Source organism: Cololabis saira, chromosome 19, assembly GCF_033807715.1.
Source record: "Cololabis saira isolate AMF1-May2022 chromosome 19, fColSai1.1, whole genome shotgun sequence".
NCBI classification, from domain to species: Eukaryota; Metazoa; Chordata; class Actinopteri; order Beloniformes; family Belonidae; genus Cololabis; species Cololabis saira.
In genome coordinates, this window is record NC_084605.1 from 34175494 (window position 1) to 34191272 (window position 15779).

The 15779-nt window shown below is 37.6% G+C and overlaps 1 protein-coding gene across 2 annotated transcripts in view; it reads right to left on the reverse strand.

The window, feature by feature from the left end:
- Positions 1–10582, reverse strand: part of ccdc186 (coiled-coil domain-containing protein 186) — a 31581-nt gene extending 20999 nt beyond the window's left edge. For both annotated transcript variants that reach the window (XM_061708266.1, XM_061708265.1), the window contains exons 1-8: positions 10473–10582; positions 6903–7905; positions 6367–6493; positions 5030–5158; positions 3367–3579; positions 2678–2797; positions 1222–1326; positions 678–776 (exon numbers count right to left, since the gene is read on the reverse strand). In XM_061708266.1, the coding sequence (XP_061564250.1) occupies positions 678–776; positions 1222–1326; positions 2678–2797; positions 3367–3579; positions 5030–5158; positions 6367–6493; positions 6903–7879 (1770 nt within the window). In that variant the 5' untranslated portion in view covers positions 7880–7905; positions 10473–10582. The remainder of the gene's footprint in view (positions 1–677; positions 777–1221; positions 1327–2677; positions 2798–3366; positions 3580–5029; positions 5159–6366; positions 6494–6902; positions 7906–10472) is intronic.
- Positions 10583–15779: the final 5197 nt, after the last annotated feature.

Sequence of the window (15779 nt, forward strand, 5' to 3'; positions counted from 1 at the left end):
GAGCTAAACGTAAACAAAATCCACAAACAAGTGTGTCAACAGAGATACTCATTTTACAATGCTGTTGTTGTGTTAATACTTTCCTTCAGAGTTACAAATGGGCAATAACATACATTTCCAAAGAGATTGTTGCACAATATTTATGTGATAAACTTTGGCCAATTATTTTTTGCCAGTGACACGAACACAAAAAGAAAATATTAATCTTCGACTCTTACTTATTAAAAAGAGTGCAAATAACACAGCATCCCCACTTAGAATATATACTTGCTGAACTACAACAAGTATTTGAGAGTTAACTCATCAGGTTTAGCTGAAATTGAAGACTCCAACTAGAGCCCAGGTTACAGACAGCCTCGGGTATTATTTTTGTTTTTCCTCGCCATTTTGATTTGATTACTACATTATGTATGTATCAAATCAATAAATATTTTGTCAAGATATCAAAGCATTAATACAGATATTGTGGGGGATGGGTTAAATTAGCTGAACTTAATACTTGTGATAACAAGCAAGGTGAACAGCCTAAAAAGCAGCACCTGTTCACACATGTAATTTATACTCTTCATTTCATTCCTCCTAATGTTTTGGCTTGAAAGGGAATGATGGCCACATTGAAGAACAGTTTTGTGAGGAAATTTGTGTGTAGATGATAAGAAAACTGAGAAATCTGTCACCTCTAACTGGTCCGTTTGCTCCTGCTTATGTTTCTCCAGCTCTCCTTTGGTCTCTTTCAGTTTAGCATCCAGCTCATTGGACCTGAGCTCCTCTGATTCCTAAAGATGAATACAGTTTAAAAAAAAAAATCAGAAATACACGAATAAAGTCAAGACAGTGGTTAAAAATCACAGTAACATATGGGGGGGTAAGTAAAGCTAATCAGCTGATAGTGACTGTTGTTGTGTTGTTAATGTGAGCTACTCCCAGTTTCATTTTAATCTCTTCCTAAGTTATATTGTAGAGCAGCTGTTTGTTTGAGCCATGATAAAATGCTATTGTCAACAGAATACAGCAGCTCATCAGTGGGAAAACTAGCGCAGCTCTTTACCACCATCCTAAGGTACAACTGAGAACTGCTGTAGACCTGAAATAAAAATCAGTCCGGGATGAACCCAGTGATATCAAATCTACAAGTAAAAAAGCCAGACACAGACAGTGTTTCTCTGGTTTTAACTATAGTCTTGAGCAAATTTATACTTCCATATATTAAATATGACCAACCTGGTAAGTTCGGATCATGTCCTGGCAATTCTTGCGGATCTGTTCAGTCTCCTCTTTGGCCTGAGCCAACTTAGATGATGTTTCTCTAAATCTGTCTTTCGTTTCCTACACACAGACAGGCATGAACAAAGGAAATAACATTTTATTTCAAATAAATTTAAACTTAAAAAGATTTTTTTGAATGCGTTTCCGTTTTATTGCATTTGTAAATAAGTATAGAACGGTGAACACATTACATCATCCACACCCACTAGCACTAATGCTCTGTACCATTGAAGGTTCACTTCTGTACAATTACATTTCCCTTTCATTTGGCCCCTTAAGCAGAAAATAAATGCAGTCATGCTGCTTTTTTCTTTCATGGCGTGTCTGCAAATAAAATAAATTAAGCGGATGTCATTCATATGCTGGCGTACGTCTCTGACAAAAGCAAAGGCAACATTTTGAGACGGGATGCGCCTTATACTGAGGAAACATGTTTTACAGATAAGACAACTGTACACATTATAAATCAAGCTGCAAGCACTTTTCATAAAATGGACTATTTATGTACCATAAAAAGAAAATGTAGTCATTTGCATTTGGTTTGTCATTTGAATAAAATTTGACAGCTGCACAGACACATGACAGCCATGTCTGAACTCCTCCATTTTTTAAAATACATTTATATAGCAGTGGGTTAAAAAAAAAAAAAAACATAAGAAGAGCTGGAAATTAGTACAAAATCCCAGGTAAAGGACTTGAAACCAACCCAGACAGTCGAAACACTAGCGTACATTTCTTTGACAATCCTGCTATGCTACACAGATGGTCTTCAAGACTTTAATTATAATCATTATTATCAGTTAATAATCAGTTTATGTGACAAATTAGATGCTGGATGAAACCAAAGTTAATGGATGGTATACAAAGGAAAGCCCGATGAATTTGGAAACTCATTATTTGCTCAGATGAGACCAAGATGCATTTGTTCCACCCTGATGAGCGGAAGTTGTTTGGTGTAAAGACTACCATGGTGTCCCCGCAATAAAGCACAGAGGTGGGGCAGTAGGATAAGCTGGATGAATTAAAAGACTATTTGCAGAGAATAAATATAGGTTGGAAAAATAATTCTATGTTCAGGTGCTGGACAGAATAGAAACATTGCAGCAAAAATGCCATGAGATCTGAATAAACCTGAGCACATTTAGAATTTGTACAAAACAAGTATGAATAAATATGACAAAACATGTAAAGTAAAACCCAAAGATCTCATTCTGATTCATGAGAGGAACCTGCTACTTGAACTTGTTTTTCCAAATATGGTTCCTCTAAAATGTTCATCTTTAATTTTACTCAAAGGAACACAGTTATTAACAGGTGTTTGAAAGACGTAGCATTTACTGTATGTGATATGATTGAAAAGAGGTCATCTCTTCCTCTGCATGAATCAAAAGGCAGTAAGTGGTTAGATTACCTTATGAGCATCTGCTTCACTCTTTAACTTGTTTTGTGCCCATTTGACCTTGATGAGATGGGAATTAATTTCCTCCTTCAACTTCTCCACCTCTCGTGTCAATCTGCCAACCTCCCCTTCCTGTAAACACATGAGTGGAAGCCAGAAACATCAAATACATGAATGAATGATGACCTGATTAAAAATGCACAGAAGCATCATCCTGCAAAGTCTATCACGTAGACTAGTTCATTTTTACATAAATATTTAAAGTATTTTTATCCTGGTATACAGGACTGTCTCAGAAAATTAGAATATTGTGATTTTCTGTAATGCAATTACAAAAACAAAAATGTCATACATTCTGGATTCATTACAAATCAACTGAAATATTGCAAGTCTTTTATTATTTTAATATTGCTGATCATGGTTTACAGCTTAAGAAAACTCAAATATCCTATCTCAAAAAATTAGAATATTCTGGGAATCTTAATCTTAAACTGTAAGCCATAATCAGCAATATTAAAATAATAAAATGCTTGCAATATTTCAGTTGATTTGTAATGAATCCAGAATGTATGACTTTTTTTTTTTTTTTTTTTTTTTAAATTGCATTACAGAAAATAAAGAACTTTATCACAATATCCTAATTTTCTGAGACAGTCCTGTAATTTGTTTACCAAAAAAAAGCATTTAAACACTGCATTTACCTTGGAGTCGTACAGCTGTTGCAGCCGTCCCTTCTCCTGAGCCAGCTGGTTTCCTCTGAGGGCTTGCCGGTCGACCTCCTTGACGGCTTCCCTCAGCTTTTTCTCCAAACTCTCCTTGTCCCGCCTCAGGTCAAGCGCCTCTTTCTCGCCCCGCACATATTTCATCACCATGGCCTCCTTCTCTTGGCGTGCCTCATCACATTTCTTGTTTACCTGGGAGGATTGTTTTGTATCATGAGATGGGTTCGTGTAAATCCCCAAACGTCTGACATGAAGTGACATATACACCAGGTCTTGTCGTTTATGGTACTGTCTCCAAAAAGTATCAGCTGTCTCATGTGACACTTTCCCCTTTGATAAGTTAATGATATGCTTTTTTTTAATAATGCGTTTTATTATGGTGATTTTTTTTTAGCATGCTTCAATTGGTGCATATGTGTGTTTGTTATTGTTGGTGAAATGGTGCCCGGTGATGTATTGTTTTTGTCACTGTAGCTGTCAAGGCATTTGTGGCTCAGCTGTCGAGTCCAAGACAAATTTCCCCAAGTGGGACAATGAAGTGTATTGAATTGAATGGAAATTGAATTGAATTACTGTGTTCTCTGACTTCGTGCCTGACTCAGCTTTTCTGTGCAGCTTGACCGACCTCATTTTGCAACAGACTGATGTGCCAAATTGCAAACTGTATCATTTTCTCAAAAATGCTGTTATTTTGGGTGAATGAGAGAGACACAAAACACTATTGTGTAAGGGGTGCTGCATGTGTGTCTCTGCACGTCAACAATATTTGATAATAGAAAAGGTTTCACCTATTTTGTGTAGTGTGCATCTTAATTTCCATTTTAATATTAACTAACAGTTAAAAAGACAAATTATCAATTATTTGACAAAAAGCCTTTATAAATAACAAAAAATGCTCTGACCCTCAGTGGCAGCAATAACAGATTAAGACTGGATCACCAACTTCATACAAATGACAAATTAAATACACAAAGGGTTTAAAAAAAAAAAAAAGACTTGAGTGCAAAATTCAACTTGCTTTGTTCACTGGACAGTGAAATTAAAAATTGTGAAGCGTGACAAAACCATCAAGAGAAACATGCCGTACTTGGTTGCAGGCAGGTGTGCAAACTCGGGATGAAAAAGGTGCCTTATCACACTGTTCATTTAACAAGTGACTAAATCTGCCATAACAGGGGTTTGATGTGCAGAGACCTTGAACATTCAGTCGCCAGTTTTGTTCCAATATACACGGATACAGTATAGAGACTGCAGAGCAGGACAAAAACCTCTGTAACCTTGATTCAGCTTCAGCAGTAAATTCAATCTAAATATGAATTAAGCCTGAAAAGCAATACATGTCATATAAAAATACATTAGATCTTTGGTATCTACACCAGCAGGGCATTTCTACCGTAGTCTTTTTGTACAGAAAAGGGATTTTTTTTTTTTTTTTTAAACAAGAAAAAGAGAATGTAATTAAAATAAATCAATTACTACCATCTTTACAATATGTGTGACTTAAATTTCTGACTCAAAGTGCTGTAAAAGCATAAAACACACAGGATCAGATATGCTAAATAAGGGTCAGACTCAGGTAGTAGTAAGTTGCTTGACCAGTTTATCAAGTTTGAGTTTGAGAGTCTTTAGGACTTAGTCATACCTGTTCTATCCGGTACGATGTCTCCCTCTGCATCTGCTGGAGAGCAGCCTTAGCCATCTGCTCCTGATGGATGAGTTTATCCCTTGATTCCTTCACTTCTTTCAGCAGCTCCTCCACCCTTCCCTCCAGCTGCATAAACAGGGAGTACAAAGTCTAAGCAACTAGTTGAGTAATATCTAAGTCACAAAGACACACCCGAACTAACCTGCTACACAGGACAGCAACTGACAAAAAATGATGTAAGGAAACTAAACTTAGACAGCAGTGGAACTGTGAGTCAGCTTGTTTAATTCCTCAAAACTAGAGGCTCTTACAGTAAAACGAGAGACAAATCTCTATGAACAAAAAAATCTATTTGTCAGTCTGGCCGTCAGACATTGAGTCGATCAAGCCTACAAATATAAATGATTTAGAAACAAAAGGGGATCCAAGCATATGTTGAGTCAAAGTTGTAAAAATCCCTGCTATATATTGTTTGCTCAATGGTTAAACAAGACACGTGTCCAAGAAATGATTCAATTGCATTACACCCATGACACGTGCAATGCTAATGCAGGCCTGCTGAAAAGACAAGGACTTGCGATTTGGATTGTCAGGTAGACAGAAAGCTCTGAAAATCAAAAGCGACATTGTAAATACATGCGGTGCCCACGCAGGCTGCTGAACTCAAGTGATCAGGTTTCAGCACAATTTACTCCAGCCCTCCGGGGTGCTTTGTTTAAAGTCATTAATTACCAGCAATGCAGAGCTGCAGTGCAGGTTTAATTGAATTGGAGGGTGATTGGGGCTCATACAGCAAAACAGGTCATCTTCCTTGTCTCTTGATTTCCACAGCAGTCAATATATTCCAAAGTGTTCGATATTCAAATTATAATCAACAGTATGAGATAACTGTTAAGTTTTGAAAAACTATATGATTTACTGCTAGTCACAGAAAATGACAGAATAAGAGATCAATTCAAGTATAAATATCCATGACTGCCACAGAGCAAAGTTTTTTTTTGTCCTGTGATAAAAAATAAAAGCTCATATATCAATATTTGCTTTGTTATTACAATTTGAAGACCACAATACCTAGTGCACAAAGGAAATCAGACAGAACATTGTAGTGAGAATTTCCTTCCATATTAAACACCATAACAGACTTGTATTGTTTCAAGAATCTGTTAAAAATAGCTAGGAAAGATATGAATAGCAAACAAACCCCATTATTTTAGCATATGCTGGCGTTCAAACAAAGTCAGTGTACTTGAGTGTGCCTCCTTCACAATCAATGCCATATAAATCAAATATTAAAATACCAAAGAGATTTAAAAGAAGTTAAAAAAAAAAAAAACCTTTTTAATGATGGTCGTGTGTTGCTTTTCTGCTTCTGACTTCTTCTTCAGCTCTTCCCTCATGTTGTCTTTCTCTGAGCAGATACCCAGGATCAACTCCTGATGCCTTTTGTTCTCCTCAAGCAACCTATGCACACAAATGGCATACATGCACCAACATGCACACGTTTCCAATTCAGATCAAGAAAATATATAGAATATATATATATATAATATAATATAGAATGTATGTTATGCACTGTTAAGTGAAAAAGACAGAACTAGGCAGAAAACATGTGGAGTATCCTCAAAAAGCTTTGTATCACTTCACATTGCAAACTTATAAAGCAAATTGTCTCATGTCAGATTTACAAAGATTGCATACAAAAAGGTTAAAATAAATAGAAAACAGTGACTATCAAATAGTTTGATCACCTTAAAAACTGAGCAACTTAGGTCAAGTATCATACACAAACGCAATAAGACAACAAGTAGACTAGGAACATGAGCCCCAGTCATAAAACCATGTTTCAGTTTTCTACAAAGTAACAGCTTACCTCTGAATAGCTTTCTCTTGCTGTGTATATTTGTACTGCACACACTTCTCAAAGACTACCATGCAGCCGTCCTGGTCAGTAGGAAGTCCATTGATGGGTGAGCTCCCTTTCCTCTCAACTCCGCTTTCACCTTCAGGAAGCTGACAGGCCAAAAGCTCCGACTCCAGCTCATCCAACAGTGACTCCTGGGACAGGGAACGTTGGATCTGGGAAATCAGCTTTCGACTGCACTCAGTGTCAAAGGGGCTTGGAGAAGAATGTGAGTGAATGGGGTGATTGGCACTGGTTTGTGGGCTGGATGCAGGGGAGGAGCTGACAGTGTCAGAGTTTGGACTGGAGAGGCCATTAGAGATCCCAGAGGTCGTTGTAGAATCTCTAGATGAATTTTTGGAAGTGCTTTGGATAGAAGATGAAGGACTCTCAGCTGAGTCACCACAATCAACAGGTGATGGCTCTGATGAATAGTTGGTAACCAAGATTGATGGCTGCTCATTGCCGTTTTGAGCATCGTCAAAAATCAATGTTGTGTTAATTGTGCCTTCAAGAACTGAAGGAGAACATTCTTCTACAGCTTGAGGTGTGACAGAAGGTACCAAACTGGCAGCAGCATCATTTGAAAAACAAAGTGGAGATCTCTCACTAGAAAGGGAAACTGCAATGGTATCACAACCAGTTTCAGTGGCCATATCACTCCCATCAGCATGCTCCTCAGTGCATGTCTGAGCTTCTATCACTGCATTTTTGTCTATCTCAACATCTTTTTCAGTCTTGATTAATGTATTGTCAAGCTGTAATTCCTCTTCAGCCCGACTACTTATGTCTGCCTCATGTTCAGTGTCCAGGGATATTTGTTCCTCCTCTTTCACATGATATGTACTGTTGTGAAGTTGATCCACAGATTGAGATCCCTCCATCGCCAATTGGACCTGTGCTCCTTCCATCACCTGTGGATCTGTAACAGGACCAGGCTGTTCCATAGCCCCTTTCTGCTTCACACGTGGCACTGAATGAGGGAATAAGACACAAACACACGAGAAGAAAAACTGAATGAAAGGGAACACAATGGATCTAACAACAACACAATCCTTGAAGTCACTGACAAATCAGATGTGTTCCGGGTGTTTTGCTTTCACAGCCTGGGAAGCCAGGGAAAACCCCAACAATAAACGTTATGCTTCCTTGTTTTAATCCCTCTATTTTGTTAAGGTAGCAAAACTGTGGAGAAAACATGGAGATAGAAATGAAAATACAAAACATTTTCTCTTGATCCAACAGCTCTCAATAAAATGAAGGGAAACAGGCCTCACAACAATGTAAAACAATCACACTCAGTTAGGATAATTGTGTTCAGGCAGTTGGGTAATAATTGTAAAAGATCAAAGTACACAGGGCAGGAGGAAGAAACACAAGCTTGATAGATTAACTCATTAAGGACTAACTGCCTCAGATATACAGTAATGCATCTTAATGTAAATAAGAGAGTTACAGATTATTTAAATCAAACAAAGCTAATAAGCAACTTGCTCAAGTAAAATCAGGGAAAATGTTAATAATTAAAATTCCTTTTCCTTGTTTGAAACCTTCAGCGTTGGATTGAACTTCCTAAATCCATCACTGGACTGAAAGGGGCTTTGTCAGCACTGACTATGTCACCAATTACTGCCGTGATTAAAAGTGGCTGCAGGCCTTTTAATCTACAATACAACTCAGAACAGTAAGCTATTGCCTTGATAAGCGCTGATAGATGGAGCGAAAAAGCTTTCTCCGTTTAAACCAGGTTCCCTGAACCAAAAAGACCCTTATGATCATCAGTCCCAATTTTTCAAAACAACATTCTTGTACCGATATACGCTATTTTACAAAAACGGGGATACAATTTTAAAATCTTACAATCAAAGGGTACATTTTCTGTCCTCACCATGATCCCATCACGCCCATGATGAAGGCTTTAGGACAGGGATATTCAACTGGCGGCCCGCCAGGAGTTTTTATGTGGCCCCTGGTCATATTTCATACCTAGTTATTAATGTTTATTATGTATATATTAAATCGTTTTATAAATCGTTGCATTTCATGTCACTTCCGGTCGGCGAAACTAACATGGTTTACATATCGCATTTTGTTAATTAATAAAAGTTTAAGATGCTTGGTAGCCTTTTCAGTTGGTTAATGATCCATTGGACAGAGTTTGTACATGTTAATCTCTGTTGGAGATCTTTTTTACTACTTTGGATTTTTTGCCACTTTGGATTTTTTGCCAGTGTTGCACAGTGATAATGTTTGTCACATTTTTTGTTATTAACCTCCGTTTATAGAGGACTTGTTTACATCATTAGGCTTCTAGGATTGGCCTGAAATGTTTTTCATTTGAATCTCTAAATGAGGACTTTGCATTTCAGGTGGACTTCTAAGTATCCTATAATTTCATGTGATTGTTTTGTTTTGCTGATATAATGCACAGAAGTGTCTTAATAAAGGATCTTATGGTTAATATATTGGTTGCTTATTTATAACATCAAACTGGCTACTATGGACTGAAATGCTTAATATAATATTCAAATAAGGAAATCTTGGTGGAAAGTGGTGCTTTGTCATTATGGCGTGTTTTATTAAAAGTAGGTCAATATTATGCACTATGACCATGGTTTATTTGATTTGATTATTTATGTATTTGATTTACAAGTTGTCCTTTTACTTTGGGTAACCATTTCTTCTTTTATTTATTTTTTTGTCTTGATTTTGCTTTGTTGTCTTTGTCCTGTATGTCTTTAAAATGCTAAAAACAAATAAAAATATAATTGAAAAAAAAAAAAAAAAGTAGGTCAATATCAACTTCATTAAGTTTGCACAATGCATGGTTTCAAAATGAACTTGCATTTAAAATAATATTTCTTTATCTGAATATTATATTTAAAATTCACAATGACTAAATCAGGAGACAATTAATACATCATTCATATGTAAACTAGACTGATATATTCTCCTGCTCATTCCTGTGCATAAATGTATTATATATACATAAATCTTCATCTTTGAAATATACAAAATACATTTTGAAAACCCCCAAATGTTGTGTCCCTCTGCCTGATCTAGTTAAATACCCCTGCTTTAGCACATCAGTGCAAAGTCAAGGATGCTCCTTTGACAGGTGTCACGTCAAAACACTGCAGTCAACAACATCCACATGCAGCATTTTAACACACCGCCAATCAAGTTGGTGACAAGAAGAAACAGTCAGGTTTGTGATCAACACTCCTTGACGTTTTATTTACACTTGGGGTGATTTAAAGCACTACCTGTGCGGTTTTTAGCTCATATTACAGACATATTGCTAAGACGACTTAAAAGCAACGACTATAACGCATCAAATGAGCTATTAGTGGTTTAAACTGATCATAGATTAAACTGAAAACTGGAATATTGAACGTTATTAGATAACTGCAGTATTATTTTAGCCAGCTGTGCTAACTCAACAGGCGCTAGCTTGTACAGTACAGCCCAATGATAGCCTGGCTAACGCGACATTCACACTCACATGTAGAAGAAATAAACACTTATTCTGTTACCTACCAAACGACAAAGGCCCATGCTGTATTTGCACCCTCAAACAGCAGGAATAAGAGTGAACTGGGAGCTGTCTGCGGCCAGCTGATCGCCCAACAAGTCACTGATATGACACATCAACAAAGATGGCTACTGCCGGAGAAACAGTGGCCGCGACTGACCAATGAGCGCCGGCCACAGTGTGACGTCAAAATTACGTCAACACGTGACAGAAACGCCCACTTTCTGGAGGAAAACCCTGTTTGTTTACTGCTTGGACCGGTGTTCTGCCAATTTCTGCTCCCTGCCGAAAAACGCTACTTTGTAGTTCTGCGCATGCGCACAGTCGATTTTCAAAGTTGCCACGCCGACCATTTCTTGCACCATGTAAAATTGATAATATATGGGATGTTGAGTATTTGATCCTTCAAAATACACTACCCATGACATGAATTGCATCACACTTTGTGAACATTATACGATAAAGAGATAAAAAGACAAAAAAACAGAGTCAGAGTCAGAGTCATTTTTATTGTCCCTTGAGGGGAAATTCATTTAGCAGTATGGGAAACAGTCATCATACAAAGACAGACATACATATAAGAAAAATTAAAACATTAAACATGACATAGTAACCATAATAAATGAGTAAAAGCAGAAGTGCTTCCAGCAGTGCAGGCAGAATGATAAAAATGTATTAAAATATTCAAATGTATGTGAATTGATCATTTTAACAGCGGTTGGTATAAAAGAGAATTTATACCTATTGCTATTGGCTTTGGGAAGCCTATAGCGCCGCCCAGAAGGGAGAGGGACAAACTCTTCTGACAGAGGGTGATCAGGACTGGCCAAGATGTCTTGTGCCTTATTCAGGACTCGACCTTTGTAGATGTCAGTCAGAGAGAGCTGCTGAGTGCCAATGATTTTACTGGCTGCTCTGACAATGTCCTGCATCCTCTTTTTGTTCTGCACTGTCAGGTTGCCATACCGCAATACAATACAGAAAGTTAAAATTGATTCAATAAAAGACGTATAAAATAACACCATTAGTGTTTTCTCCACATTAAAAGTGTTCAATCTGCGCAGAAAATAAAGTCTTTGCAGGCCCTTTTTGCAAGTGGCAGATGTATTGAGGTCATACTTCAGGTCCTTATCGATGATGGTGCCCACATATTTATAACTCTCCACTGTTTCCACCTGTGAGCCCTTGATGGTAATGGGAGGATTTGGGAGAGAAGTACATCTCCTCTTTAAGTCTATTTGCATGTCTTTAGTTTTAAGGACAATTAACTTAAGAAAGTGGTTATCACACCACTTTACAAAGTCTGTTAGAGCCGGTCCATGGCTGAGCTCACCATCCTGGAGAAGACTGAGGCCCCGTTTACACAGAGCAAAAACGGAGGCGTTTTCATGCGTTTTGGCCGTTCTTTTACACGAAAACGGAGCTCAAAGTCACCAAAAACGATCATTTCTGAAAACTCCGGCCAAAGTGGAGATTTTCAAAAACTCAGTTTTCATGTTTGCATCTAAACAGAGGAAAACGGAGATTTAGGCTTCAGAACGTTACATTATGCAACAGAAACATCACCAGCGTCATATGTGCGACCTGTGTTTACAATTAGTTTGGCCACTGTCAATATTTTCTTGTATTTTACCTGTTTTATATTCTAAAGTCACACTTAAAAGTAACTCCAGACCACTTCTCTGTCACTCCAAACGAAAGACCCTCATTCCGTCTTGGAAGTAAAGCATGAATTATGGTCCTGCGTTAAATCGACGCAGAGCATACGGCGTAGGGTACGCGGTATCGTCAGCGAACTTCAAAAGATGCCTGTCTTTTGATGGCTCCTGCAATCATTGGTATACAGGATGTACAGTAGAGGGGACAGGACGCTGTGGCGAGCCTGTGGTGAGCCTGTGGAAGACAGCTTCCTCCGGGAAAGGGCTCCATTTGCTCTGACTGCCTGAGGCCGACAAGTTAGGAAATCCAACACCCATTTCACGAATCCAGCATCAAGATTAAAATCCAAACAGTAGTTTTCCAGCCAAAATATGTTGCTGTAATGTGTTAAAAGCTGACGAAAAGTCTACAAATAAAAGCCTTGCATGGGTTTTTTTGCCCTCCAGGTGCTTGTGCAAGTAATTGAGCAGAGTTACGGTAGCGTCATCAACTCCTCTTCTGGCCCTATATGCAAATTGCATTGGGTCGAGCTGGCTCTGGACCTTCTCCGTCAGATCCTGTTTAACCAGCCGTTCAAAAACCTTCATAACTAATGAAGTCAAGGCCACAGGCCTTAGGTCATTGAGCTCTTTGGGAGCCTTGGTCTTAGCCACACAGGTACCACAATCCACAATTGACTCCTTCCATAGCTTTGGAACCTTGTACTGGGTCAGAGACAAGTTAAAAAGATCAGCAAATTCCATCGCTTTATTTGATATTCTTTCAGTCATTCGCCTTTATTTAACCAGGCAGGTCATTAATAACACATTCTTATTTACAATGACGGCCTGGCAAGCGACAAGGACCATTTGGGGGAAAAGGAAGTGGGCTGGGGAGTAAAACACAGTAAAATTGTAGCTCAACAAAGGTGGAAAACCATTAGGTAGCATTTTTTGGCAAAGTAGCAAAAAATGGCAGAACAGCCCATATAACCTCTGTGGGTAGGGTAATACAAGCTAGTCTGTCACGTCCAATATTAGATCATTATTCCAAGCAGATATCACTTCTACAAAAATAACCTGATACAATACCATACCTGTCATGTTTTGGATTTAAAAATACAGGAAACTTTCCGCCGCTGTCCCACCAGCCCAACCGAGATCCAGTATCTTACATTTTAAAACAGATTTACAACTAATCTAAAATAACTACCTGTCAACAACTTACAAACTACAATTATATGCTCAGAATCTGATAGTCCGACCTTCGTTGACACTGAAATGCTGTGGACATTCCTATGTATGTAATTCCTATAATAGAGCCTCAATGAAAACACAAAGGGGAATTTTTTATTATTATTGAGCTTTATTTCGAATATGCATATTAAAAAAGAACAATACAAAAAAGTTAAAAAAAAATAAAGTACAAATATATATATATATATATATATATATATATATATATATATATATAGCACATTTATTTATTTTAAATATTTTTAGTTTATATACACATTGATTGTCTTCAGTGAAACATTTACATTTTCTTTTAATTTGTCATTTTCACTCATGTGGCTCTCAGGCATTCGTGACTGATGACACAGCTGCATGTTTCTGTGTCTGTTATATCTTTCAGAACTTGTAACTGAGCCCCATCCTGCTCCTCTTTAGGAAAGTAAATTTGGTTTCCCATTTTTAGAGATATTAAATATTACACGAAGTCTACGCTTTTTTGGCAGAAATCTCTCGCTTGTTACATCCATCCATCTCTGAGTTTGTTCCCGTTGTCGCCACTAACATCGCGAGAACTGCCACCCAGGCTGCAGCAGGGGGCAGCTCTCGCGAGGCCAGTGACAATTCAGTTTGCAGTTTAAAAATTATTATACTTACTTTTTCTCTTCCAATCGATACCCATAAATACCACTTAAACAATTTATTGAGTGGAAAAGAATGTTCTCTGTTTTCATATGGAGAGGCCTAAAAACCAGGATTAGATATAACACTTTGCAACTAACTAAAGAAGAAGGGGGACTGTCTTTGCCAAACATGGAGAACTACTACAAAGCGGCACAATTGAGATATCTGATTTATTGGTGTGATCCAAATTAGGTTGGACTTTCAGCGTGTTAACGAACGAAACGGTCTCTGAATGCCACTGGAGAGGCGTAGGACCCGAGGTCCAAGGCCTTATTAGCAATCCTGCTGCCATCGTTGATGCATGGCGGCCTTTGGACACTCCTGTATGAGTCATTGCTTTAAGCCCCAGTGACTGGTTCGGTACATTGTGTACCAGCAGATACGGCTGCGAATGGAAGACATCACGTACGAGAATGTGCACTTCTGGTCAGGATAAACTAATGCAAGAAAAAGCTGTTTATGTTCATAGTCTTTTCCATGTGAAGGAGTACTTTCATGATTTTATCAATGCAAACAAAAGGAATTAATGATGGCAGAAAATTCAAATATCATCCACAGACTAATAACATTATGTTATTTGATTATCTCATAACTTCATCTTACCACAAGCCATTATTTGTTTATCCATTCATAGTTTTAAGAAATGTTTGTGCCAAAACTTTATTTCAAGCAAGGACTTAGGCACAAGAGACGGCCAGGACACTGCTGAAAATATTGGATCCCCACGGTGTGCAGCTGAGGAGACGGAATCGCCTTCAGCGGCGTATGGGCGGAAAAAAATACCTCAGAAAAATTATAACTAAAGCACGGTGGAAAAAAAGACCACAAAAAAACAGAAACAATTATTCCTATAAGCAGGGCGAAAAAAATGATCCCAAAAAACAGGGCCAAAAAACCCCCACGAAAAACAGAAACAATTATCCCGAAAAACAAAGCTTTTTTCAAGTGAATACAATACTACGGAAGAGTATTAGGGCCAGGCAGGAGAAAAATAAAAATAATATTTTAGAGGAGGAAGATTTTTCTTTTCATTATGCACTTCGAGAAAAAAGTCGAAATGTCGAGAAAAAAGTCGAAATGTCGAGATTAATGTTGAAGTACAATTTCGTAAAAAAGTCGAAATGTTGAGAAAAAAGTCGATATTTCGAGAATAATGTTGAAGTACAATTTTGAGAAAAAAGTTGAAATGTCAAGAATAATGGTGAAGTACTATTTCGACTTTATTCACGAAATTTCGACTTTATTCTCGAAATTTCGACTTTATTCACGAAATTTCGACTTTATTCTTGAAATTGTATTCCAATATTAATCTCGAAATTTCGACTTTATTCACGAAATTTCGACTTTATTCTCGAAATTTCGACTTTATTCTTGAAATTGTATTTCAACATTAATCTCGAAATTTCAACTTTATTCTCGACATTTCGACTTTTTTCTCGAAATACATAATGAAAAAAAATCTTCCTCCTCTAAGATATTATTTTTATTTTTCTCGTGCCTGGCCCTACTCTTCCGTACACAGAGTTGGGTAGTAACTAGGGCTGGGCGGTATGGACTAAAAAATGTATCACGATAATTTCTGGCATTTATCCCGATAACGATAAAAATGACGATAAAAAAAACCCAATTCAACTCCATCTTTGTAACTATAAATCTATCTCGCTCTCAGATCCGCCATGTTTGTTACACAAAAACCTCATCAACGGGAATTTATCTTTCTTTCTTTCTTTCTTTCTTTCTTTCTTTCTTTCTTTCTTT